The sequence below is a fragment of the Tripterygium wilfordii genome, chromosome 14 (assembly GCF_013401445.1).
Source record: "Tripterygium wilfordii isolate XIE 37 chromosome 14, ASM1340144v1, whole genome shotgun sequence".
NCBI lineage: Eukaryota > Viridiplantae > Streptophyta > Magnoliopsida > Celastrales > Celastraceae > Tripterygium > Tripterygium wilfordii.
The window spans coordinates 871,970-898,396 of NC_052245.1; the positions used below are offsets into that span (position 1 = coordinate 871,970).

The 26,427-nt window shown below is 38.2% G+C and overlaps 4 protein-coding genes across 5 annotated transcripts; all 4 read right to left on the reverse strand.

Annotated features, from left to right (window-relative positions):
- Nucleotides 1-496: 496 nt before the first annotated feature.
- Nucleotides 497-1,274, reverse strand: LOC120015678. Its single transcript, XM_038868203.1, has 3 exons — nucleotides 1,093-1,274; nucleotides 864-997; nucleotides 497-769 (listed from the first exon to the last, which is right to left on the reverse strand). Exons 1-3 carry the CDS (start codon nucleotides 1,257-1,259, stop codon nucleotides 696-698), a joined length of 375 nt encoding a protein of 124 aa, XP_038724131.1. The 5' UTR covers nucleotides 1,260-1,274; the 3' UTR covers nucleotides 497-695.
- Nucleotides 1,275-3,223: 1,949 nt separating this feature from the next.
- On the reverse strand, nucleotides 3,224-5,776 carry LOC120015005 (SCARECROW-LIKE protein 7). Its single transcript, XM_038867177.1, has 2 exons — nucleotides 5,616-5,776; nucleotides 3,224-5,498 (listed from the first exon to the last, which is right to left on the reverse strand). The coding sequence occupies exon 2, from the start codon at nucleotides 5,470-5,472 to the stop codon at nucleotides 3,646-3,648; it is 1,827 nt and encodes a 608-aa protein (XP_038723105.1). The 5' UTR covers nucleotides 5,473-5,498; nucleotides 5,616-5,776; the 3' UTR covers nucleotides 3,224-3,645.
- A 5,044-nt stretch (nucleotides 5,777-10,820) lies between these two features.
- Nucleotides 10,821-16,859, reverse strand: LOC120015359 (succinate dehydrogenase [ubiquinone] flavoprotein subunit 1, mitochondrial). The gene is made up of 16 exons (XM_038867761.1): nucleotides 16,603-16,859; nucleotides 15,906-16,073; nucleotides 15,413-15,500; nucleotides 14,922-15,068; nucleotides 14,671-14,811; nucleotides 14,129-14,214; nucleotides 13,953-14,045; nucleotides 13,792-13,855; nucleotides 13,494-13,637; nucleotides 12,794-12,981; nucleotides 12,257-12,431; nucleotides 12,007-12,177; nucleotides 11,797-11,866; nucleotides 11,574-11,694; nucleotides 11,454-11,491; nucleotides 10,821-11,300 (listed from the first exon to the last, which is right to left on the reverse strand). Exons 1-16 carry the CDS (start codon nucleotides 16,711-16,713, stop codon nucleotides 11,198-11,200), a joined length of 1,908 nt encoding a protein of 635 aa, XP_038723689.1. The 5' UTR covers nucleotides 16,714-16,859; the 3' UTR covers nucleotides 10,821-11,197.
- Nucleotides 16,860-19,701: 2,842 nt separating this feature from the next.
- On the reverse strand, nucleotides 19,702-22,866 carry LOC120014527 (cytochrome P450 90B1-like). 2 transcript variants are annotated; one of them, XM_038866497.1, is made up of 8 exons: nucleotides 22,464-22,866; nucleotides 22,041-22,365; nucleotides 21,813-21,965; nucleotides 21,473-21,727; nucleotides 21,318-21,410; nucleotides 21,161-21,239; nucleotides 20,979-21,085; nucleotides 19,702-20,337 (listed from the first exon to the last, which is right to left on the reverse strand). In XM_038866497.1, the coding sequence occupies exons 1-8, from the start codon at nucleotides 22,664-22,666 to the stop codon at nucleotides 20,110-20,112; spliced, it is 1,443 nt and encodes a 480-aa protein (XP_038722425.1). In that variant the 5' UTR covers nucleotides 22,667-22,866; the 3' UTR covers nucleotides 19,702-20,109. The 2 variants fall into 2 exon arrangements, with proteins under 2 accessions (XP_038722425.1, XP_038722427.1); XM_038866499.1 differs by lacking the exon at nucleotides 19,702-20,337 and adding an exon at nucleotides 20,344-20,822 and having other exon boundaries at nucleotides 22,464-22,666.
- Nucleotides 22,867-26,427: the final 3,561 nt, after the last annotated feature.

Consider the following 26,427-nt stretch of genomic DNA (forward strand, 5'->3'; position numbering starts at 1 on the left):
TATTCTTGGCATCCTTGTGGAGTAATAATCACTAAAAACCTCAAATATATGTATGTATGTGTGTGTATATATATATATATATAACTAATAAACGATTCCAACGCAGTCTTCCATAAAAGTTACTGTATAATCAACCCAATACCGCAATGCGTGCATCATTGTTCCATCATTGTTCCCGAATACCCTAAGGGCTGAAGCTTAATTATTTTGTACCATCTAGGAGCTGGACTTGAACACCAAATTGACAAGCCCGTTAAATTGAAAAGCCCATTAACCAGATGTCGATCGTTAAGTGTACGTGTACCATTGTCGTCATGAAGCTGTGAGGTGGCTTGATTTGGTGGTCAATATTATATCCACTGATCAGATTAGAATATCGTTGATGGTCAAGATTATAAGCAACAAACGCAAAATTGTGTATTACCACCTCGATATCTATTGAAAAAAACTGATCAACTGATGCGTTGTCAAGCCTTGTGAATTGTGATTACTCGGATCGGCAAAAAAGGAAGCTAATTATACATAATAAAAACGTCAAAGCTCACAATTACATCCTCACCACCACATAAACTAATCAAACATTAGTACGTAGTTCTGTCCGAAAAGAAACTAATCCCCAGGAAAAGGATAAAAAAAAATAACAGCAATAACAAAGTCTAGTACACATGGAGATCATGTAGATATATATCAACTACTCAAGTTGATTCATGTTTCTGGTGCCTTGCCTTCTCCTTTTCCTTCACTTCACTCCCTTGTGTCTTGTCATAAGCTTCAAGTCAAAAGACACAACTTACACAATCTAATAAAATGTTCCGAGAATTAAAGGGTCCAATCTGACATATTAATTAAATAAAAAAGCTTACCGGGGTGGTTCTCATGGATTTCCTTGTCAAGATCAGCCTTAGATGAGGACTGATTCCCTACATATATCCCACCAAATCCTTCTTCGTCTGACCTCGTCGCATACCCTTCTCCAAACGAATGAGACATGACGTCCCTTCACCAAAAACAATCAACAAAATCAATAAACACCACAAATTATAACTAAACAAATTAATCTTTCCTGACAATACACAACAGGTAGGTACCGACCCAGTTTTGTCGGTGGGGTCGTTTGTCTTGTCCATGCTGTGCTCACTATCCGGCGCGGCAGACAAAGTGGTAACCCGTCTAAGCTTGACAGCACAACTCTTCCGACCGAAATGATAAGGGAAGACGGCCGGTGGAGTTGTTCGAATTGATCTGATTGCGTAATTCATCTTTGCCTTCTTTAAGATTCTAGAGATTGTTATTTATACAGAGGGACTGGTAACACGTAGGCACGTTGCAGTAGCAGCAAAAGACGACAAGTGGCAGAGTAGGATAGCATAGATTTGGATCCGAACATACGTGTCATACTTTTTTTCTTGTGTGAAGTAAGGCAAAGATTTTATTTTTCAACCAATTTTCATATTATTAAATTCAAAGTACTGTAATGTTTTTTCAAAATAAATCTTGAAAATTTTAAATACCAAAATTAGCAATTAAGCCCAGAATGCCATTAAGGCCTGGTCTTATCGTGTGAAAAATGTATTACAAAGCAAGTCCGGTCTCACTCTCAGCACAGCATCTCCGGCCCATTGAAACCTAAGTCTTCAACCGAATTCCTCTACAGTGCACTGGGCCATTTTCAACGTCCGGCCCAGACAGAAGGAAAAGTTGCTATATATTTGGGCTTGCCCGGCCCAATTTTAGGTTTGTAATGAAAAAAACAGAATTTTAAAAACAAGAAATGAAAAAACAGTGAACAGGTAGTGGCACATGCACATGGGACCCAAATCCTGTAAAAATAGCAGGGACCCGCGTGTCAGAAGAAGCGGGGACCACCCGACCGTTGTAGTAGGCATGATGTTAGCAATCAGAAGGAATTAGCAAATCTGTGACCGTTGTAGTCAGCATGATGTGTTATATATAGTAATTTTTTAACTTTTACCTTCATTTGCTTAATGTGGTCACTAGAGTGGTCCGTCTCTAGTTACGGGGACTATAGCTAGAGCACTGTTTGGTCCACAAGATCCTTTGCAGTACAAGTACTCTCTGGACACACTGAATGCATAATTAGGATGAGGATGGTCCTCCACTCTAGCTAGCTATACTTATCAATTCTAATACCAAAAATCACCAAGACTTTTAAGGCATTCGAAACCAAAGAAGACTGTAATCGCTATACCTTGAATGAAAATAATTAAAAAGAGACTGAAAGAAGAATCAGCAGAACACATGAAACTGGAGCAATTACATTAGTTTTTTTACAAAACCCAAGCGGAAAGTGGCAACAGGGACCAAATATAAAGCAACTCCTTAATTGTAAACTTAAAATCCACTGGTTCAACACCTCATGCCATTTTCGTTGTGCAATAGATTGGGACCATTCTTGAACAATGAATCTGCCCTTTCAAATAGGTAGGGGTCAATTTCTTTGCAAAATTAGGAACTTATTAGTTGCCTTTCAAGTTGAAAATGTACAAAGTATGATACCGACGCATTTTGATTAATAAAACTGAACCATGAAATAAATATACGCTTGACAAATTGGTTGCACTCCTTAGAAAGAAAATTTTGCAAGCAAGAGATTGACAGGAATGGATACAAACTCCACAAGGTGCGCACCAATGGGCGTACTTGGGGACCCTTGGAAGTATCAAAAGTCCCCAACATTCTGAATAGTCAATGTAATAGTTGGACAAGAAACAACTGTATTATGCAAAACTTTTGTCTGCCATGTCAAGTCGTCAAGGCCTGGCCCACAGCTGTTCAAGGAGGAGCCGGAAGAGAAGGTGGAGAAGGAGCGGTTGATTGCAGTATGAGAGGGACAAGCATTAAAGCCACGATCAATAGATAAAAAGCCCACTGATAAGAAAACAAGGATTAGCAGGGAATGCAGGATGGGCCCTTATACAAATTCAAGTCACTTTCTAGTTCATACAAGTTAAGGAAAATGATGGCTTCCATGAATCATACCAGAGCCAAGAAGATAGAAAATGTTGAAGAAGATGATTAGGAAAAAAAAAAAAGAAACAAACAAGATTATGGCACATTACATTGCTCTCTTTGTAAGAGCAACTGCAATTGCAAAGTACATCAGATGTCAAGATCAACATTGAAGGATGGATATATGCCTTGAGTGCAGATACACCAAGCAGGAAAATTAAGTGACCAACACAGTTTTGAATAGATCCAAAAGGAAAGCTATGAAGAAAAGTACAATAATTTCTGATAAAAATGTCTACATGGTCATAAGAAATGAAATTAAGATCATCACTATATACAAACACAAAGGGAAGGAAAATTTTCTGGATCTTCAATTTTCAGTTTCCCTTTTTACAATTGGTCATATTAAAAAACCCACAAAAAAACCTAGAGAAAAAACCACGAAATTGGAAGGAAAAGAAAAATCAAAGATCAAGCTGCAGCATGAACTACTAGGTGACAAAGGTTTTTTCTAATGTAATCAACAACTATAGCCAACAAAAGAACTGGGTTTCATGCTGACACAGAAGGTCCAAAGAGACCGTCAATGGTGTATAAACGGTTTTAGATTGTTCCACGCTAGAGAAAAATTACCAGGTGGAAACCAAACCCCAAATTGAGGCAGGAAAAAACCCATTAACGCCATGACGAAACAGTGAGAAGAGGGACCTCGTTCCACGCTAGAGAGAGAAACCCTGATTGAGATTCAATTAGAGTGTATAAGGAACTGTAATTGTAGCTCCATAGAAGAATCTTAGCTTGGCTCATTGAATAATGGCTGAGAGCAACCGATTCAAAACCACAATTTTCCATTAAGACCTTCCATTGCTCTTTATCCTCCATTCTTTCTCTTCTGGCCCCTGGTTCCTCTGGTCCAATCACTCCAGCAATTCGGCGACCAAATAGTAGTTTCTCCAATTGAAGTCTCTCCGAAGAGTCTCTGGTTAAGTTTGGCTCCAACGATTCAAATACAGCAGCGTAGTACCTCCAAGCGTTCTTGAACCGATTCAGGTATCCAACCCGATTCAAGCTCACTTCATACTCCCCAAGAGTAACGATTTCCGGATTCAGCGATTTGGCCATTCTTAGAGCTGCTTCTACAGTTGCCGGAGACTCATCCAGCAAATTAAACAATTGAAGCATAAAATTAACGGCCAACACTTCGTCCGGGTCGACCCGAAAATTCGCCTCGCTTAGCTCCTGAAAAGGCGTTAGGATCGGTTCGAACTCAAAGTTCAAATCAAGAAGCTTAGCGAAATCGCGAAGCCGGTTTCCAGTGGCGACCAGAGAACCTGCAGGGGAGTAGCCAAGAGCGGGCGCAGGTATACCAGAGATCCGAATCCTGACAGGCTTACCCGAGGAGCGGGTGGCCAGAGCCTGTAGCAGGGCAGCCCATTGAACACCTTGAACGATCCCAAAATCAACTATGTGAATCTTGCTTGCGCTCTCTGTAGCTTCAAGAATTGCTTGGTTTGCTGTCAAATGAGCAAATTTTGAATAAGGACACGCATCGTTCAAGGCTTTATAACACAGAATGAAGTCCTCACATGCACTCTCCAACACAGCCATGCTTCTCTCTGCTCGCACTGATAATTTACTGCACAGTGCTTCAGTGAAGTAAAACGCAACCCTTTCTATTGGATCTCCTTGCTCTGATATGGACTCCCTGATTCGAATCAGGGATTTCACAGCCATCTCCGGTTCAGCCTCTGCCATTCGAGCACAGTCTAATAAGGCTTTTAAGAGCGGCGGCGCCGACTCGATTTCCGGAGAACTTACTCCTACGGCTGGTGACGAGGGTTTCACTGGCTTCGTGTCTTTCGCAATTGCTTGGAGAGGAGGCGGTGGCGGAGATGGGACCCATGATGGGACCTGAGGTTGGAGAGCGATAGGGCTACTGTTCTGAGTTTCAGAGAAAATGACTCGGTTGAGATCAGAAGATTGCGAGCAACCCACACTAAGCCGACTCGGACAGGTGACGAATGGATCGGGTCCGAGGAGATTAAAATCTGCACTATTATGCCACCCGTCGCAACTAGACGGTAGATTAGAACTATCCGTTGAGTCTCCACCGCCCATTAAGCTATCCATCCACTCGTCGGAGTCGAACTCACCACCAGCCCCGCCACCAAAATCAGAGAATCTAAACCCAGCCGTATGGTTCTCCATGTGCGGGAACTGAAACCCCGCTTCTCCGGCATCTCCACCGCCAGCCACCTGAAACGGGTCTGTTAAACTCGGACCCATCACCGCATATCCCAAATTGGGAGAACCAGACATCGATGGTTGATGAGTAGAATTAGACCAAGGGTTTAGAGAAAAGGGGTTGAGACCCAGAAGTTGCTGTTGCTGGTGGTGGTGATGATGGCTTTGTTGTTGCTCTTGCTGTTGCTGCTGTTTCTGCTGCATGACTTGTTGAGCGATTGCCATTAGATTGCCACTATCTGTGCACATAAATGCCATTCTCCGGCCAAATCTCGCCGGTAAAACTGCACTCACATTATCGCAGAAACAAGGGTAGAGTGAAAGTACCCTGTTAGTCCTTTATAGTTTATACTCGAAACAAACAAGAGAGTAGTAAGGTGAGGTTAAGGTAAGGTACGTACACTACTGAAGGCTCAGACGCAACAGAATCGCAACTTAGACTGTTTTAGCTGTATAGCAGCTATAGCTATGGCTGGTGAGAGAGTGAGAGTGTGAGGGTGAGTAGGCCAGTAGGGACTCCAGAGTAGGAAAACCCAACCTCAGAAAGAGCAGTATAATAAGAGCTGATTAAAGTCCTGCCAAATGAGCCTTACCAAAAAGAAAAATTAAAGTTAAAAATCCTTCCAAATGAACTAGTGGACGGGGGCCCACTAATTTCTCCATTAAAAGCCAAAAAAAAAGAGAGAGAGGAATAGTAAATACTAACAGCTCTTTTTCCCTCGAGTAGGGGTTGTTGTTCCGGGAAGATGACGTGGGGCCAATGCGATAGTGGGACCCGATGCTTCGATATGACAACACTAGGTCATAAACTTCCACGTGTACCACTTTTTCATATTTACTTTCACTCCCTCACAGTACGCGGGGACCTTGAGACTGAACTGGGCCCCACGAACCCACCTAAGGCTAAGGACATGACAATTGATTTTTCAAACGACGCGTCAATGTCGCCGTTTCAATGACGTCATTGCTGTGATCTTCTTGGAAAATGATAAACAAATCGTGGCCGTCGCTCTTGTAGATCTACCGTCCTCACTGCCCTAGACAACCTGTACTTCTGTCACTGACATTGACAGTACAAGTACAGCAGTTATCACCGTTAAAAAAAAAGGTAATCCTACCGTCAAAGAATGGGGCTGAGGGGGCACATAATTCGCTCGGAATTGCATAGGTGGCAGGACGGATCTTGTTATGTGTGAGTTAGGCGCATATATCCACGTTCGATTCTATCATTGAGATTATATTTATAATTAAATTGGGATATGTATTGAAACGTATTGTTGTCTGCGAAATTTAACATAAAGGATTTGATCACCACCGTGTGCGTCTTATTCAGCCTTATAAATATACACTTGTTTTTAATTTTGAGGAAATACTCAAATACAGTACAAGAATTAACAATGAAAGATCATCCTAAATAAGTAAATAATTTTCCAATGAGGAATAATTGTAGATGGAGAACCTTATCCACCGCCTCCTCTTACTACATATATCTTTGTTAAGTTAAACCTTTGTAGTTTGTAGAATCTAGTCAGGATGATAAAAAAAAAATGGAAAAAAAAAAGTAGAAATAAAAGGAAAATAGAAAGGTGAAAATGAATGAGAGGAGATGAGTATTTTATTGACCAAGTGCTAGCTAGCGTTGCCAAATATGAGGTCCCGTCCTTTATGGGCGGTTAAGGGACCCACAAGAGGACGAATGTGGGTCCACGGTGCATTGGACTAACGAGGAAAACTGGAGTAGGTGTGGGGCCCAGGAGAAGGCAATCTTAGACCAACCGAAATGCAACAGCCCATAAAAGCAACCATCCATTCAGATTTGGCACGGCTAGGTGGTGTCTTCACTCTTCTCTCTTCATCCGAGTCAACTCGTCTTGTCTTCTAGCGCCTTCTTCGTTATCTCAGAATTAAACAAGTTCTATCCCTAATAACAAGTCGATACGTCATTCTCGACCAACTTTGTCAAAGCTTTTCTTTTGGTTTTTCCAAATTCAAATAAAAATGTAGCCCATCTTTTTCCCTCTCAAATTCCATATATATAAAGAAGAATTTCCTCTTCAAGTGCCTCAAATGCCACCTTAATTTCGTTGTGTATGGACTCCACCGTATCGTCAAATTTGTTATAATTTCAAGAAAGTAGGGAGAATAGAAGAAGTATGCGACAAAAATATTTTGTCCCAAATCACTTAAGGTAATGTTTACATTTTGGGCTCAAAGATCATGTGATTTTATCCTTCTAAAAGACTACTCAATTGAAGATTAGGGTCATATTTATAAATCACATCGTTGACTTACATCAAATCGAAATGAGACTTTTTACAGCTCTTAACACAATTTCAAGATTTTTGACAAATTGGATGACTAGTGAAGGGGTTAGGTGAACCCAAAAGAGGTAAAATCCGTTGCATAGTAACCACATAAGCCAAAAATAGGTCATATCCATAAACTACAACAGCCTATCTGTCATTTGGTTTATAATAACAATTTTGGAGATCTACCTATCGTGCATTACAATTACGGCTAAAATATTATATATATCCTTGGACTTTCACATTTTTCTCGATTATGTCCTTAAACTATTTTTTTTCTTGATTCTATCCTCAAACTATTGTTTTTCACATCATTTATATCCTGAGTCAGCTCTCCGGGGTTGACTCCGGCGAAAACGCCGACGTGGCATCAAGAAAGCTGACTCGGGATTGGATTTTTTATAATTTTTTTGAGAATTTCCACCTCAATTATACACGTGTTAATTGAATTTCTTTATAAAAAGAAAAAGTGGGTGCCACGTCAGCGTTTTCGTCGGAGTCAACCCCGGAAAGTTGACTCGGGATATAAACGATATGAAAAACAATAGTTTGAGGATAGAATCAAGAAAAAAAATAGTTTAAGGACATAATCGAGAAAAATGTGAAAGTCCAAGGATATATATAATATTTTAACCTTACAATTACTAGCAATGCTTATTATAATAATCATAACAATAACAATAATACTCACCCAAGTATTTAAATCATATATAAAATCGAGTTATTAGTCGATAATATTCACGCACACAAATTTCACACCTAATGACCTGGTAAATTGAGTCAAAACCCAAGGAGTGATTACAATGATATTACTCTCAGTGACAATCAAATTCATGACCGACCTTCCTAATACATACAGTTTGACCCAAATAAGTAATACACCGCTCGTGATTCTTTCCTCGGTGTATTATTTGTAGTGACATGATGTCACCTAATTTTATACTTGCGTTTCTCGCCCTCATATAGTTGTCATCTTTTGTTTGTTCTCCTTAACCATGTTGACTGACCAATAATTTAGTCTACAATACTACAACAAGCACACAGGTCTCCATCGCAGCTCAAGTAGGTGACAACAAACCCTCAATTGGTCTTGATAGTATTATTTCAGGATCTCTTCGGATTTAGTAAGGAAGAAATGGTCATCTTGAACCAAACATGAATTTTTCTATTCCATGCAGTTCCATGTCCTCACAACAATGACAAAATAAAAGAAAACGAATAAAATGACCTTTGTAGCCAAGGGGATGAAAATAATTAAGCCTCTCTAATCAAAATGTGTCATCTAAATTTATGTCTAATCTAGCAGACAAGATAAAGTTAGTTGACTGAATTCTACTTTCACAAGCCATTCATGCTCGAAGTCACCATTGTCATTGATGAAGTGGTTTTATCTCATAAGTTCATATCTATTTTTTTTTAAGAGTTGTCCAAATTAACTGTTCTGATCAAACCGATCGCCTATCCGAAACGATTGGTCAATTATCGTTGAATATATGTTATTGAGGACTGATTGAAACTCTGAAAAAACCGATCAAACCGTCAATTGATCGGTTATTTTTGTGTCAAAAAATGACCACAATCGATTTTTTTAATATGAAAACCCGCAATCACTTATATTTTTGGTGTGTATGGAATAAACTCATGAACCCACCTTAAATTTTTAAAAAGTGCAAAATACGCATAATGCTTATGAGGTAATTTTATTTTCTTTTCCTTTTTTTGTTATTTTTTATTTTTGAAGGATGACAAACTAGATTTTTCTCTTTATCTAACAATAGAAATACATACATCCACCGCACATGTATCCCTCAAACTCACACACACATGTAACCCATACACTCACATAAATACTACCCACAAGGATTGAACCCTTGATCACAAGGTAAAAATATAAGAATGAAAACTAACTAGATGACACCCGGCTTGTGAGGAATTTGAAGCTCATTCCCCCGCTTGGATATCTTAATAAAAATAACTCTGTTTTTCTTGTTTGGTACACCAGAAGCTTCTTTGCACATGTGAATATAAGTAGCCGTTACGGGCAATTGAGACCCGGCTCCAGTACTTTCTACTAATATCAAATTATTATTCCCCTTTTGTCTTTACATGTCAACCAGCTACTTTAATGCATGACAGCATATGGAGCCAGTAACAATTAAAACATTATGAAGAGATGAAGTTAAATTATCTGTCAATCTTTTTTTTTTTTTTGATAAACGGGTGACAAATTAGTTTTATTAGATGTTTCAGATCTACACATATTTTTATTCTATCATCAATACGATATCATACAAATTTATCATTTACATATTTGATATGAGACTAAATTCGAGCTGTCAAGTTTGCTCGCGTAGACACATGACTATTGCTCTCAATGAAACAGAACCTCTTGAATATATACGATTTTGCAATAGGGAGATTAACTAAATAGGTTATCATCAAGTGATTAGATCTACTACACATATAAATAAATAAATAAAAACTCAGTTGAATTGATTATTTTAATTAAATTCACTATATGATGACAAATTATTGTTTTCCAGTCAAACTCGCTATTAAACAATATCTTGACCTATAATATGCTTATTTTTTGTGTTTGCAAATACCTACATTAGTGTTCTATGCTTTATGGTTGTCGTTAATCGGAGTCGATTTCTAGAGAGACGTTAAATTACCAAGTTTCTTCAAAGTGGGAAACACTGTACCTTTGACAAATCAAATAACTACTCATTAGACCACACACTTTTTTCATTTCAAATTTGTCTCCATTAGTCGTTTGATAATAATCAACGTTATGTGTGATGCAATAGTTGGATAAAATATACAAGACAGAACGGCCACTTGCACTCGATGATTGCTTTTCTTTATCCCTTGTAATGATGTTTGCATATTATATGAATATAATAACGACTCAATTGTTGACAAGGACCAGGCTTTCTCTTTTGCAATATTGGGCTTACATGTATTTAACCTCAAATATTTCAGTGTCCCTTCTCTGTCCCACCACACAACTATACTATATAGATGAATGAATAACCACTACCATTCATGTGTATTATGCTTGTCAGTGTAATGTCCTTTCTGATCGCACCCACCAAAGCTTGGGAATTGTACAGTCGCTATTGAATGTAATGCAGCAAAGAGTTTTGTTGAAAGCTTGAATTCAGTTTCCAAAACCCTACAATGGCATGCAAACAATCACGGATAATTTTAACCATTCCACAGCCTTGTGAAGAGCTTACGCCATGCTCGCTCGTTCATAAATCCCTAGTCAGATAACCGGTCTACAGCAAGAAAACATAGAAGGACCCAAAGCCACCAGAACCTTGTATTCAAATAAGGAAAGCTGAAGAAGATGGGAGCGAACCCAAAAGTAGGTTTCCCGTTACAAGTTAAACAGCTTATTATCATCTAAATAATGCAGGAGAAACAACTTCAAACCTATTTGCAGAGCTATTGCTGCACCTAAATTTCAAAAATGCACATAATTACAAACCAATTGCAATGTCTCCACAATTTCAATCGCTTTGACCAATGGAGAGTGCAACAGTTTTGGCCATAATTGTGTACCACAAGTCCACAACTTATTTCTTATTATTACCATTTCGAGTTCAGTAAATGAATTAGTTCACAACATCTACACTTGATGCTGCAATCCAATTTCACGACCCGATGTATCAGTAAACACGAGCTTTTGGTGGGATTGTCTCCATCTCATCATCTAATGTGTTCATGTGAACTGGCCTGTAATCTAGTCGTACTTTCTCTTTCTCCCAATACCTGCAATCAAATGAGCACAGGATCGTCAACAGAACTAAATAAGTGGAATCATTCAGTTGATGTTCTCCGGCTATCCACTCAAATCAACTTTGCTTGCTCAGTTCAAGAATTTTTGTCTTCATGATTTTAACGTGTAGGGAAAATATGACTTACCCTAAAGTGTGCTTCATCCAGTTCTCATCATCTCTTTTCTGCAAGGCAACAGCAACTTTGAGTTAGTACATGGAATGGAGACATCAAAGAAACAATAGACACAAAAAGGGAACCACTAACTGGAAAATCCTCTCGAGCATGTGCGCCTCTGCTCTCTTTCCTGGCTTCAGCAGAATGCATTGTAACACAAGCATTTATCAAAAGATTTTCCAACTCTATTGTCTCTATCAAATCAGAGTTCCTGTGGGATTATATCACGAATTCAACCTCAGAGAGAAGATAAAATAGAAAAGGGGGGAGAGTAATAAGATCATTAGCAACATCCTCGAAATAAAATTAGTACCATATCAGACTCCTATCTTTCAACTTAACATCATGGAAGCTTTCCCAAGCGTTGTCAATCAACTTACAACCTGTCGAAGCAAGAAAGTAACAGTCAGAAGAAACAAATAAGAAATTGAATATCATCACCCAACAGTTCCCCCCATTCACCACTCCCCCGGTTCTCTCTCCATCTTTTAGGCGGTGGGGTGAGTGAACTTATTTCGAGTACCTTCTTCTAATGTTTCTTGGGTGCGGAAAACAGCAGCATTATTTTGCATTATTCTCTGCATGTTCAATCGAATTTTTGATGTAGGAAGGGAACCATTTGAATTCCTTATTTTGTCCAGCCATGCAATAGTCCTCTCCCCAGCATCGCTCTCCAAAGGTTTCTGTTTCTCTCCTGCACAAATTACAAGTAGGGCCAAATTACTTTCTTATTCATCGGTGAATTGTCAATTAAAACTCTGTAAAAGATATACCTGGTCTCTGAATCTCTGCCACTCTGTTTGCACAAGCTCGGCCAAACACAACAATATCAAGAAGAGAATTTGCACCAAGCCTATTAGCGCCATGAACAGATGCACAAGCTGCTTCCCCAGCAGCCATTAACCCAGGAACTACTGCATCCGGATCATCACCTATAATGGTAACCACCTGGGTACAAATTTGCAGTGATGATATCAGTCTTTTATGGGTGATAACAAGAAAATACTAAATAGCACATTTGATTAAGCATGACTAGATCTTCCATTTCCAGAACTTTAAAAATCTTCAAATTATTTATGGATATCATTCGTGAAATCCAATATTGAAAATTTGAAACCTTATAACAAGTCTTTCTATGCTAACTTGCTAAGGTATCATGCATTCATGCCAAGTATATAGAAAAACCAATAACAATATCATTATACGTAACCATGCACAGAAATAACCCAACTCAAAACGCATAACATTTAACTTATAGAATGCAACTGATGTCATAACACAAACCAATATGATTTGTTTCCAGCTCATACCTCTCCATGGTAGTTGGTGGGAATTCCACCCATATTATAATGCACTGTCGGTAAGACAGGGATTGGTTCCTTTGTGACATCCACACCAGCGAAAATCGCAGCAGTTTCAGAGATACCAGGAAGCCTTTCCTTGAGTACTTCTGGAGGTAAGTGATCTAAATGGAGGTATATATGATCCTTCAAAGGTCCTACGACAAATTAACATCCAAATTAGTGTAATAATCAAGGAAAGTTCAGGTATCCAAAGCCGACCAGGTACCCAAATATCAACACAATTTTAAATTCAAACAGAAAATCCTAAATGAGTCTACTTAAAAAGAAATTTACTACTAATTACTCTTGCGACTACAAGTTAATTAGGTAAAGGTAAACAACTCCCCTGCATAAAGCTCCTGCAATAGGCGGGGTCTGGGACAAGTAAGATCTATGCAGACCATAATTATGTGGAGAAGTTGTTTCTAGGAATTGACCTCTAGGTTGCACCACTGCAACTCTTACCCACCGGGCCACATGTTCGCTTGTAATATGTTAATCAAGAAAAGAAAGAGAAATCATTTGCATTGCGAGGGACATTGAAGCGATGATTGCATTAGTTTCATTGCCTAAGCAAGCTTAGGGTATAAATCTACCATGCGAAAGCACCATATCACCCAGTCATCTGCCAGGACAGAATAGTACAGGCTCTTGCAGAACATCTTACCTACACCTCGACCATCACGAATCTCCATGGTCATAGATCTTGAAACGACATCTCTTGATGCAAGATCCTTTGCGGTAGGAGCATATCGTTCCATAAAACGTTCACCTTCACTATTTCGAAGAATACCACCTTCACCGCGAGATCCTATAGTTTGGAGATAGATAATAAGAATCAAAACCACTTTACACTCAAAGTAAATGAAAGATGCAGTTTCCAAAGATAATACTGAATTAAATATAAGAACATGTGAAACTTCCAGTACAGAGGATTCCATACACAAGCTAAAAGAAGCACAAACCTTCAGTGATAAGGCACCCAGCTCCATATATACCTGTTGGGTGAAACTGAACAAATTCTAGATCCTGCACAGACATTTATACCAGTAAGATAATAGGGGCAGGCATTATATAGAACTAACTTTAAAATTCACTTCATGGTCTTGAAAGAATTGAAACAAACCTCAAGAGGAATCCCAGCTCGAGCAACCATGGCATTGCCATCTCCAGTGCAAGTATGCGCTGAGGTCGCAGAAAAGTATGCCCTACCATAGCCCTGAAAGAAAATACTTAGGTTACACCTAACACATAGGCATTGCTGTTTAAGGAAATCAGGAAACAAAGTGGCAAATATGGTACCCCAGTGGCCAAAATTGTCGAACCAGCTTGGAATCTATGCAATGTGCCATCTTCCATATTCAATGCAATTACTCCTTGGCAGCTACCTAGACAACATACACAAATACCTGGATTAAATCCATATGAAACACATAGAGAACTACTGACGAACCAAAACATAGCAAAGGGAATGAAATAAATTGCGCACGGAATTTATAATCTAGCTGCAGCTAGCACTACGCACAACCAATTATGAATCCCCCGAATGTATATCTTACAACAATGGCTCTACAGAGCCATATGGACCATGCATGCGAGGCTTGACACCTGGAGCAGACAAACATAGCAAAAGGACTTAACAGATGAACAGTCTGAACCTCGAGAATCTGGAGTTTATCAGAAGATTCCACCAGTGAACGTTACTTCTAGAGGGGAGGGACTCATGATGATACTTCTTGATATCTTTTCGGTTAAAAAACTTGCATTTGACAATATGGGTATCAGATTACACAAAAAATTAGGAGAGACGAAACAATAATAACAGACCAGATGCATTAACTAACCATCACTGTTCATCAATAGATCCAAAGCAAAATACTCTACAAAAAATTGTGTGTTATGCTTCATAGCCTGCCCATAGAGAGTATGCAACAGGGCATGGCCGGTACGATCTGCAGCACATGCACAACGGTATGCCTGTCCACCTATAACAGCACAAAATAGCATAAAGAGAGTCAGAAACATATACCCATAAATCACATGAACCACTAGCATCAAAACTTCAACATCAAACTAATATCTTGGTTCTTCTTACCTTTTCCAAAATCTAGGCTTTGACCACCAAATGCACGCTGATATATCTTTCCATCTTCTGTGCGAGAAAACGGTAACCCGTAGTTCTCAAGTTCAATCACAGCCTTGGGTGCCTCCCGACACATGTACTGAATGGCATCCTGATCACCTATAAAATGATAATACCAATGCACAATTGTACATTAACATGCAAACAACCAAATACATTAGAATGCACGTGAAAGTGAAGTCGGTAGTCCTGGCACCAGCCGTGCCAATAACAGACAGAGAAACATTGTGGACTGGACATTAACTAAGAAAATTTATCCATGGAGGCACTGCCCAGCATACAAACATGAACTTAAAACAGTGCAAAAATAAAGTACTTTTGTTACACATCAAGAATCTTTTAAACCAATAAGAGGAAAAAATTCTAAAAGTGACAAACGATTTCAAGGAATATAATTTTTCCAAAAACAATCACTGAAACCTGGCATACAAGCAATAACTTACCAAGCCAGTCACTTCCCTTGACTGTATCATACATATGCCATCTCCAGTCATCTTCAGTCATATTTCCCAGTGCAGCATTTATACCACCCTGTACAGAATATCATTATCAAAAACTAAGATGAAGGCAGGGCAACAAAGAAATTTACATGAAGAAACTACTGAAATGTAGGTAGTGCAGTAATATTGATTCGAGATAAAGTACTTGAACCCAATATAGAGAACATCTACGATTTCTACTGTCATTAGGTCAAAGACCAGGGCCCTGATATTGTCCACAAATATGGCTCCATAAAATATCACTAGGGCATATGCCTTTATATCTTGGAATTTTAAAGAGTCCAAACATTAATCCAACCAACGCGAAAGTTCAAAGTGCCATCTATATTTTATGAGTCTACATATGTTTGTAAAATAACATAAGATGACTATACAGATGTTTGTAAAATAAATAACATAAGCCTGAGCACACGCATTCATCCAAGTGTCCTCATACCTGAGCTGCAACGGTGTGAGACCGGGTCGGGAAAAGCTTGGTAATGCAAGCTGTGTTGAAGCCATGCTCTGACAGCCCTATGGCTGCTCTCAACCCCGCACCACCAGCTCCTACAACAACTGCATCATAAGTATGATCTACAATTGTGTAGGATGGTTTTTCCGAAGTCTGAAACAGATGATTGCAAAAAATCAATCCCAAATGTATGTCATAAGTACATTAGTATGAAACGAATAACGTGCAATTGAAAAATGAACAACCATACTTTGAGCCAAGAATAAGAACCTCTGTTTTGATTACCAATAGAATGGAGGACGATAGAATAGCAGGTTAAAACACTAATCAACATCAGGTATTGTAGTATTTGGCTCATAAGCTAAATAAAGGACTCCTCTCAACAGAGACAACCGAGAGTTACCTTCTTCCTGGAAAAATAACCAGGCTGAACTCGACCATAAAACAAAACGTATAAATTCTCATTAAATCGTCCATTTCCTCAGCTCACAAAAACAGATCAAGTGAATAGAAATACATATTAAGCCCATTTTAACTGTACGATCGTCTCCGAATCTCACGATAATCAGTAGCAGAAACAGAATGATAAAATCGACAACACCGTACATAATGATCAAACAAAAGATCGATTTAAGCATTCAAAACCCTAAGATTCTAACAAAGAGAGAGAGAGAGATCGCACCAAATTAGTGGAGAAAGCTCTAGAAATGTGAGATCTAACGGAGTCATTAGAGACCAATCTCTTGCAAGAAGACGAAGGAACGCGAAGGCCCCGAGCAACGCACCGCCACATATCTTGTCCTCTTCGTTTTCACTCTCTGCGTTCTCTAGCTAGCTCTGCTATCTGCTCGATGCACTTTTGTTATATATATATATATATATTCTATATGGAGTCTGTGTAACGAGATGTCCCAGAAACCTAATAGAGGGGAATGGGGATGCGAAAAGGTGGAGATTAGTATTACGCCTATGAGTAATGGCTGATGCATGTGATTCGGTCAAGTATCATCCGTGCCCCTAATCTTAGAATGGAATTACGGAATTGCCACTATCGACATTTTAGGTAAATGAAGGTGGGTGTTTTGTGTGGAGGAATTTAATATTCGATACACCAACTGCCCAAATAAAATTTTATTTTTAGTGACAAACATATATCCTTATTTAATAATTCTCCATGATTAAAATTAATTAGTTCATTTAACAAAACAAGCACTTTCGCGGTCCATTTATGAAGTACTAATCATTTTTTAATTTTAAGTGTAATTTAAGAAAACCTAATTATAACAAGCACCGGTGTAATTAACTCCCAAAATGAGGGCTATTTATGGTCGCGGTTACAAAAGTTTAGGTCGTGTTTTGCGACCGGAGTGAGGCCACGTGAGATGGGAAGCCCAAATGGGAGACCATTTGACCTACGTATTGGCGAGAAACACAAGCCACGGTGGCCTTATGGCTACCACTAGATGCCAAAACCTTCCAATTTTTGCTGTTTGGTAGTTTTAACTTTTATGATTGCGAACATAAACTGGGCCTCCGAAATTTGAAGCCCAGGTAGAAACTTTTTGGGCTTTACAATCCCTCTTAAGGGCCTACGACTAAAACAGTATTAGTCCATTGAAGGTTCAATGGTTCTTGGGCTTTGCAACCTCTGTTAACGAGCGTTGTAATTCTTTGATTTCTTTCACAGTTTCACCCTTTTCCCCGTGGCCCACTGGCCCCAGAAAAACTCCCAATTGTGCGTAAGCCCAATAATAGAATATTATTCGGCCGAGTTGCGAACCCAAATAAGCAGGATGGACGATCTAATGGGCCTTTCGTTGCACCACTAAACGCCGAAATGTGTGCGACCTTATAGTTTGAACTTGTGACAACGAAGCAGATAGGTTGAGTTGCCAATTATGCTGTTGTCCTGATGGTAAGGTGTATGGTAATCATACTCTCTTATCAGAGTTCATTCCTCCTCGAAGGCATGACTTACACGTGAATTTTCCATGAAATTGCTTGGTATCATAGTTTTCGAGTTAGTATGCAGCCCGATGGGTTGACCTATTGCACATATGAACGTTAGTGGCTGCGGATTCCACACAAAAAGAAAAGAAGAAGATAGGTTGAGTTTACACGTAACAACGAAACAGATAGGTTCGAGCTCCCTGTCATAGAAAAACGACCATGGCGTCATCGGTTAGGATCTTCTAGTTTTGTCCAGTCGTTCTCAAAAAATGTTGTCGAGAGCCCGCATTATAACCCATAACGTGCAGCTTTGCTAACCATAATATCGAGAAGGAATCACGATATAAATCAAGACATAGAAAGTGAAAGGAAACCTGACGAGGATGCGAAAGCCAGTTCAATATTCCTTTTGATAGAATGACCATCTCAATAAGCTTTGGGTTGTCCAGTTATCGTGAATACGTCGGGCCACACGGTTTTGCCTTCTTTGAAGGTCGTCCATCCCAATAATACTATTGCAGAAGCACGTTTAATTGGGGAGTTATTACAGGATGTTATCCTCCAAGAAAATGCGTTACTAATGATTATGAATCAAAATTATCTATATATGTTAACATCTACTGCTACAATCGGCTTATTGACGAGGAAATTTACTTTAATGAACAGGTAGATCAATATATGTATCCGTCAAATATACAGTTCCTCTTCACATTAATCTATCGCGATAATATATATAATCTTCTAGCCTTCCAACTCCCACCATATATTGATATAATTATCTAGATGTCCCCCACCAATTAAAAAAATAGATAGAGGGGCGTATCATTGCCCTTCTTTTTCATACTTATACATTTATCTGAAGAAATAAAGGAAGGTTGTCACATGGAAAAAAGAAGGTGAACCACTCGTGCCGGCCATGGTTACAAGAAATTGTTGATATTGGGGACCAGAAACAATAATATCAACGTAAGGATATGCATTAAGCAAGAGAGCTCAAGAAATGCCTCGTTCATCTTGTAAAGGGAAATTAAGTAAAGAACAGGCCAACTTCCTTAACGACAACCCAATTCTTTTTGTGCCTCTCTTAGCTTCATTTCATCTTCCAATCACGAGATCTAGAAAACAGAAAATATCACTTTCAAATCTATACTAATGCTTAAACGTAAAAGAATTTAGAGCTCATTCGATAAGCCATGTGATATCAAATTAAAAATAAAAAAGCTTAATTTTTGACTTTTAATATGGTCATCATCATACGAGCCTTTATCCCAACCATTTAGGGTTACTGCATGAGTTTATGAGAAAATCAAAGGGGATCAATTACCTGTATTCGTTTTCGCCATTCATTTATATGTAGGATCATACTTTCATTAACACCTATATTGAATCCATAAATTTGTATTTATGCTATATACATTTTTTTTTGTTATGTTTTTCTCAATAACCCAAGACTCAAAATCATACATTATCAGTATAATTTACCAATAAAATTTTTCAACAACTTTAAAAGGAATTTTTACTTTCACTTTCATTGTTAAAATTCGTGGGCTTATAACTTCATATAGATGAAGTCCATACTATCGGTATCATTCTATTAGGTTCCGATATATATACCACACCAGCATATTTTGTGTGGCTTCACTATCACTAAATAGTTTCATCCCATTACCAACGAGCGGTGGCTCAGTTGGCAATCAATTGGATTAGACATATGTATGTTCAATGTTTGATTCCAATGAAAAACTAATTTCTCAATGGTATTTCAAAAAAAAAATGGTTTTGTCCCATTTTATGCATTGCCTAACGCCTAAGGCCTTCAAGGAGAATCAAATTACAAGGGAAAAAAAAGGGCATATACATCAATCTTTAAAAGAAAATTTATTTATTCTCCCAAATATGGAGGGACCAGAAGTAGAATTTACAAGATAATTAAAACGATGGAGAGGAAGAAGTGGTCCACTCTTGGCACCCCGTGCTCACTTCTCTTTCTCTGCAGTGGTCTTGTTCACTAATTTGTTTTGTCTTCGCTATGCATGGCTCATGTGAGCTTTACATATAACGTCAAAACAACATTAATATACACTACATATGCCGTTAAAACATACAAGATACTCAAAATCTTCACATTCACGTACAAAGGAGCATTAACTATTTTTGTATCTATATATATATATCGATCCAAGTGCAGCACAGGCTAGAGCTAGAGGTCACTTTTCTGGTCTCCATTATTTGCCTTTTCTCATGCAAACTTTTGGCGCTGGACCTTAATGGGTAGGCCTTTAGGGAACTCCACAAATGGGAATGCCATAGCTTGATCCTTGTCCGCTAATTCCCATTGAAAGTTTAGCACCAAATGGTGTATGAAGACTGCCATTTCAAGTTTAGCCAACTCCGAACCCGCGCAGAGCCGCGGTCCTCCCCCGAACGGCATGAACTGATTGCTCGTCGCCGCGGTCGAAGTAATTCCCTTCACCAACAAAATTAGTTTTGTACAATTATACATCAGAGCCTTAGCCAAATTCTTTTCCACCATAGTTAAATTTCTTATTTTTGATAAACAGAGTGTAAAGGCATATGTGTCGGAATCTCATTATGCATACAAATGGGAAATGGTTCTTGAAGTTTTGTCTGGATACAAATAAAAAGGACAGAAGGGACGCACGTGCAGGTGAGGACCCCAGCATGTACATTCTCACATGGAAGCATTAATCATCCCCAACCCCCACACGCACGAGGGCAAGTGTTTTGATGATACGGGGAAATCCAGTTCTCTACCCCACTCCGTACATACAAACATTTCTTCACTTCGACCATGACACTTCATTATTATTTCATCCGAGTAATGATCGATACAGACAGATACCAACGGCTCTGATAAGATGGAATGTTTGTTAAGAAACTTATCTCATACGGGTGGTCGGGGTCTGCTGTAATGTAGTGGTTTAAGGGTCCCTAAATTACAAAAAAAAATGATGAATGTATTTTGATCGGGTTTACGAATCTTCTTATCATCGTACAACTTTTCTTTTTCTTTCTTTTTTTTGAAATTGGAACAATGATAATGAATTTTTAATTAGTTACAAGATTAGTTTTGAAATTTGAACTGACCTGCCACCTCCAAGGATTAAATTGATGAGGCTCCTCAAAAACTGTAGAATCCAAGTGAACTGCGGATATCACCGGTAGAACTTTCCATCCACAAGGAATGTCATAACCTTTTTCAAAACATAAGTAAAATAGTTTAACCTTGAGCTTGCCAACATGTATGTGTATATGCGTGTGTAAATTACCTTTATACCGCACATCTTTTATAGCCTTTCTGTGAAGAAATCTCACCACATTACCCAGCCTGAGAGTCTCGTTGATGACCTTCAAAAAGATTAAAGATGGAAATAAATTCAACAATCACAATTTCAAAAAAGATGGTTAGGAGGGCAAAGAACTTACTGAATGGGTGAATTCCATACTCTTGTAGTCATCCCAGTTCAATTCCAGCTCCCCTGACTGCTTCTTGGCTCTGGCAATTTCCAGATGTTCTTCCTGTTTCAGGAGAAATTAGTGCAAATTTCCATAAATACTGCCATAAACTTGAAGTCGCTTACCCTCAATTGATGAACAACGGTGGGAGAAGCTTGTAAGAAGTAGATAGCCAAAGATATTGACACAGCCGAAGTTTCATGGCCAGCGAAAAGCAAACTTAGAATCAAATCAAGGATTTGCTCTGGAGAAAGATTGGAATACTTTAAAACCCAACCAAGCAAATCATCTTCGTCTGTTTTTTCTTCTACTCCTTCCTCCATCTTTCTCATTTTCTCCTCCATTTTTCTCTCTATGAACTTCAGCACAGTCGATCGAGACTGAAAAAAACAGAGCACCCATAAGAAAACAAATTTCAATTTGATTATTGCGCGTTGAGATTGTATTGATTAAAGCTGTAGGTACCTGCAATGCTCTTCTGTATGCTGTACCAGGTAGATTCACAGGAGCAGATACTACACCTTTCATGAAAGTGATGTACTCTTTCTTCAATTGCTCTGTTTCGGGCATTCCAGGATCCATGCTCATGATGTGTTTGGCCATCAGATTAAATGTGAACTGAAAATTTAATTACTTGATTATAAGCTTTTGAACTTTTCTTTCTTTCTTTGATTAGCAAAAAAAGTGAATTACCTTCTTGGCCTCGTCTTGAGCTGAAAAAACTGAATTGTCCTTCCAAGAGTTTAGAACAACCAGTGTGTTCTTCTCAACCTCTCTTAGAAGATGAGTCCTAAGCCTGGTATGGTTCAAGAAATTGAGAGATATAGTCCTCATGTCTCTGTGCATGTCTCCAACTAGAACCAACATAGACCATTTTCCAAGAATCCCACCTATACTGCTTGGATAACTGCACTCAAACAATCTTCCTTCGTTTTGTAGTATAAATCTGTTAAATCCAGCATCAGCAGAGACTATTGTTTGCTCGCCGAACAGATTGGACTTGTAGATTTTTCCATACCTGCATAAATTGAATCAAAACTACAATCATACTCAAATTATTAAAAAAAAATGAAAATTTTTTCTGGGTTATGAATCTTTTGGTGTCTTTTCTGCTACCTTGATATGTGATTTTCCATAAACTCTCCAAGCGAAGTTGCAGAGTAAGGCTTCAAGTAACCAAATGTTTCGCCCAAAAATGGCCAACCCATGTTTCCTGGTGGAAGATTAAGCCTGGTTTGCTTTCTTTTGACAAGAATGAAAATCAGAGACAGAGCTAAGATCGAAGGAAGAAGACAGAGAAAAAGCTCCGAGTCAGACATGGAGGCCTGACTGAGACTCTCTCTTTCTCTGTTGGTTGTGTACACACTCAGAAGTCGTAACCAAAAACGAAATTAGAGACCTACTTCTTTTCTGTTAAGCTTCTCTATCTACCGAAAAGGAACGTTTTGTTTATACAGAGTTGTTTGCTTTTTTTATCACTTGAGCAGACAGAGAAGGGTTTTGATGAGACCGAACTTATTGAAAGGCTTGAACCCAATAGGCTGCTTTTATAAGCTTTTTTTGCTGTCCTCGGTCACATAGGTTTGTGATATTTTTTTATTATTTTTCACTTAATGTTTTCTGTCACTTCTTAAGTGGTCATTGCACAAGCGTGTGACAAGTAGTATGTTATAAATATGATAAGATATAAGCCAAGTCAAATCATTTTAGAGGTATTGTTGGTTGTTAGCCTAAAAACTCATACAGTTTTATTCTTAAAAATGACTCTCTTGGTTGAGAGAGATTAATTCTTTATTTACGAACTACATCGATAACTTATACCTAAACGATATGAGATATAAATAATCTTAACATCCCCGCACCTATAGGCTCAATTATACGAGACTCAACAAGTGAACACGAAAGGTTATTGGGATCAAGTTTATACTCTAGTACCACATTATAAGTCGGATATGATCTTACTCATAAGAGCATCGTATAAATGTAATACAAACAACTCATCAAGAAGATATTGTCCGCTAAAACGTCGACGGACCAAATTAACAGATGAGGCGCGAGTATGCAGTAACAGGCTAACAGCATGGGATTCGAAACCACCCGCTCGTCGCTAGTGCTTGGCTTCAGTCTAGCGTCCATTCGTTCTTGATTTCCCAGGCAGGGCAAAAATAAAAATCCTCGTACATTATCCGTTGAACGTTATTTTGTTGTTTCTACAAGCTACATCTTTGTCCTCTTTTGACTTCCCATGACTAATACTATAATATTAGTCATGTCGTCCTTTCCTTTTCTTTTTTTCTGAATATGATGCTCTCTTTATTTCTTACCAGAAGTACGTATTATTCTTACAAAATGTTGTGGTCAAAGTAAAAAATATATTTTTATCTTCTCTCTGCCAAGGTTCTGCTGTTGGAATCAATAATTGTCTCAGATTCTTATCATGCTTCTGAGAGATGTCTGAATAAAACTATAATATATTATATATAAGGCTCTCATTGCTTGGAAGTTGGAAAGTCATATGTACGTATAGTAAATTGTTTCATTCAATTGATCAGTGATGATACCAACTGCTACCTCCATTATTTATCAACAGTCTCATTTGAGCTGTTCTAATCATGAAGAAATTCACGACATGAATGATGCAAGGTCCCACAATATATATACACATATATATTCAAGGATTATACGTACATATTGCTCTATTGGTCCTTTACGTGTGTGTGTGTATATATATATATATATATTGGTGCAATATTTCTATAGATCTGGGTGATCCAACTCTAAGAGTTTAGGTCTTCTAAAATATTAATAATACTAATTATTATTATCAATTTAGTTCCACGATTGTAATGCATGTTATGGCTATCAAGGCACGTCTTTTTTCTTTCTTTTTTTGACTTGAGAGATTCTTTTGTGGCAAAGAAGGACCATTTTCGTGCACTAGCCGAGCTTTAATCATGAAAAAGAGAAGAAACACAAGCATGCATATATGTCTCTCTCCCTGTTTTGCCAGTGTATCCAAAGCGAACACAAGCTGGCATGCAGCCACTTCATGAGTAATATTTCTTTCTTTTCCCCCCATCAATTTCGAAGTTGCACGGGTGCTTCTAAAATTCCCAATAATTATTTTCCAAAGACCAAAGCTTGTCATCTATAAATATATTCCATCTTTAAGAGGAAATATTAGTAATGAAACTGTAGACTTGTTTTGTGGGTTTAAGTACCAGTAGAATCGATCCATGAAAAACAAATCCATACATGCCTGTGTTTCAAAACGAACAATATCTTTAATGTATTTAACCCAAGAGTTCCATCAACAAACATAAACCTAGATGAGAAATATAAATAACGAAAAAGAGAGAGAGAGTAAGTTCACGTGAGTGCATTATTGCCGGTCATATGAAAGCTAATCTGCCAACTTATCTTACCAAACTTTACCAGCTCACATGTTTTGAAAAATGGAAGTTCAATTCTTGCAGGAATGCAATGCAGCACAAAACCTGCAAATACAAACACGCTGCTTATCTTAACATAACAATATGACTCTAAATATATCCTATTCCTATGATCCTATCTTTAAGAGGGGCCCAGCCCATCTTCATTAGCTAAGATTTTAACCTAACCAACCAAAAAACAAACCCTCATATCCCAACCACTCGTGCGGGTGACCAACATTGCCAATCATTGCCGCTCTCATTGGCAAATGGGTATCTTACACGTGGCATGATGCATGGGTGGGAGATTTAAATGGCTCAACCACCAGTGTACTTTAAAGCCTGTATAAACAAGAGAGAGAGAGAGAGAGAGAGAGAGTGAGAGGGGCCTTGAGAGACGATCCTTTGAATTGAACTGAAGGATTTGCAGGGCAACAACCGGAAAAGTCTAGCTAAAGATCTTCAATAGGGACAAGTATCTAGGATTTTACTACAGTAATCACTCACCTGTCTAATCATCATCGATTGTTTTAAAGCCATTGGGAGATGGACTATCCATTCAAATTACCAAAATCAACCAAATCAATTCCTTTTCAGTCCATTTTTCTGGGGTTAACGAGTTCAAATTCCTTTGAGCAATAGAGATTATGACTTGTGGGTGATAGATAACTAGCGCAAAAATGTTATGGATCATAGTTATCTTATCTTTTTATTAATGCAAGTATAATGACCCATAAAATCTGATGATTGAATCAAAGAATAATATATCAATCATTGGGATGATTTGAATCTCATTTATGAGACCCTTATCATCTCTATAACCAGCGCATGTGCTCCTTTTAACTATAATCTACCATGGGATTAATTAATTATGATTTGGTCAAGTACAACACTTGGATTGAATTATCAAATCTCTATTAATACTTCATATTTTACTCTCATTCCCTCATTGTTTTTGGACATTTTAACATTTGCATTATCCATTCTCATTATTATATGATCATTCCTACACATGTCGCCGTTTTTGTTCCAATTCTCATTTTGTTAACCATTGTCAACCAAACACAACCTTACAGAATACAGTCAACCTTTGCTGCTAATTAAAGTTGCTTCATCAATCCGCATAGAGCCTGTCGTCATGGGATGCGTATTTTTGTATGTCCTACAAAAGGAATGAAAACGTACACAGTGCCAATCTTCTTCTTAATTACAGTCTTAACACCCCCTCAATAGGGTCCATATTCATTTATTTCGACGTTCATCTACACATCACAGTTCTTAAAGACATTTCAATTATGCACTGTAAGGCAGATGATCCGATGATAAATCCACAAATACTCACAACAATAGCACAAAATGATTGACCAAATCAACACCCAAATGCTAAACGTATAGAGAATCAAAGTAAATGGTAAAGACACATTAGATTTACGTAGTTCTACGTAGAGGCTACAAACACGAACAAACGGTAGAGATAGAGGATGTTTGCACTATGTTCGAGAAGAGATACAATAGAGAAATCCATCACATATAATAAAGTCGAGCACTCTCACTCACAAAAGGTGTATTTCTCTCTCAAAGTGTTTGCGGATTTTAGGTCGAAACCCTTACAAATTTATATTTAAACAACCGGGACAAACTTGCCGATC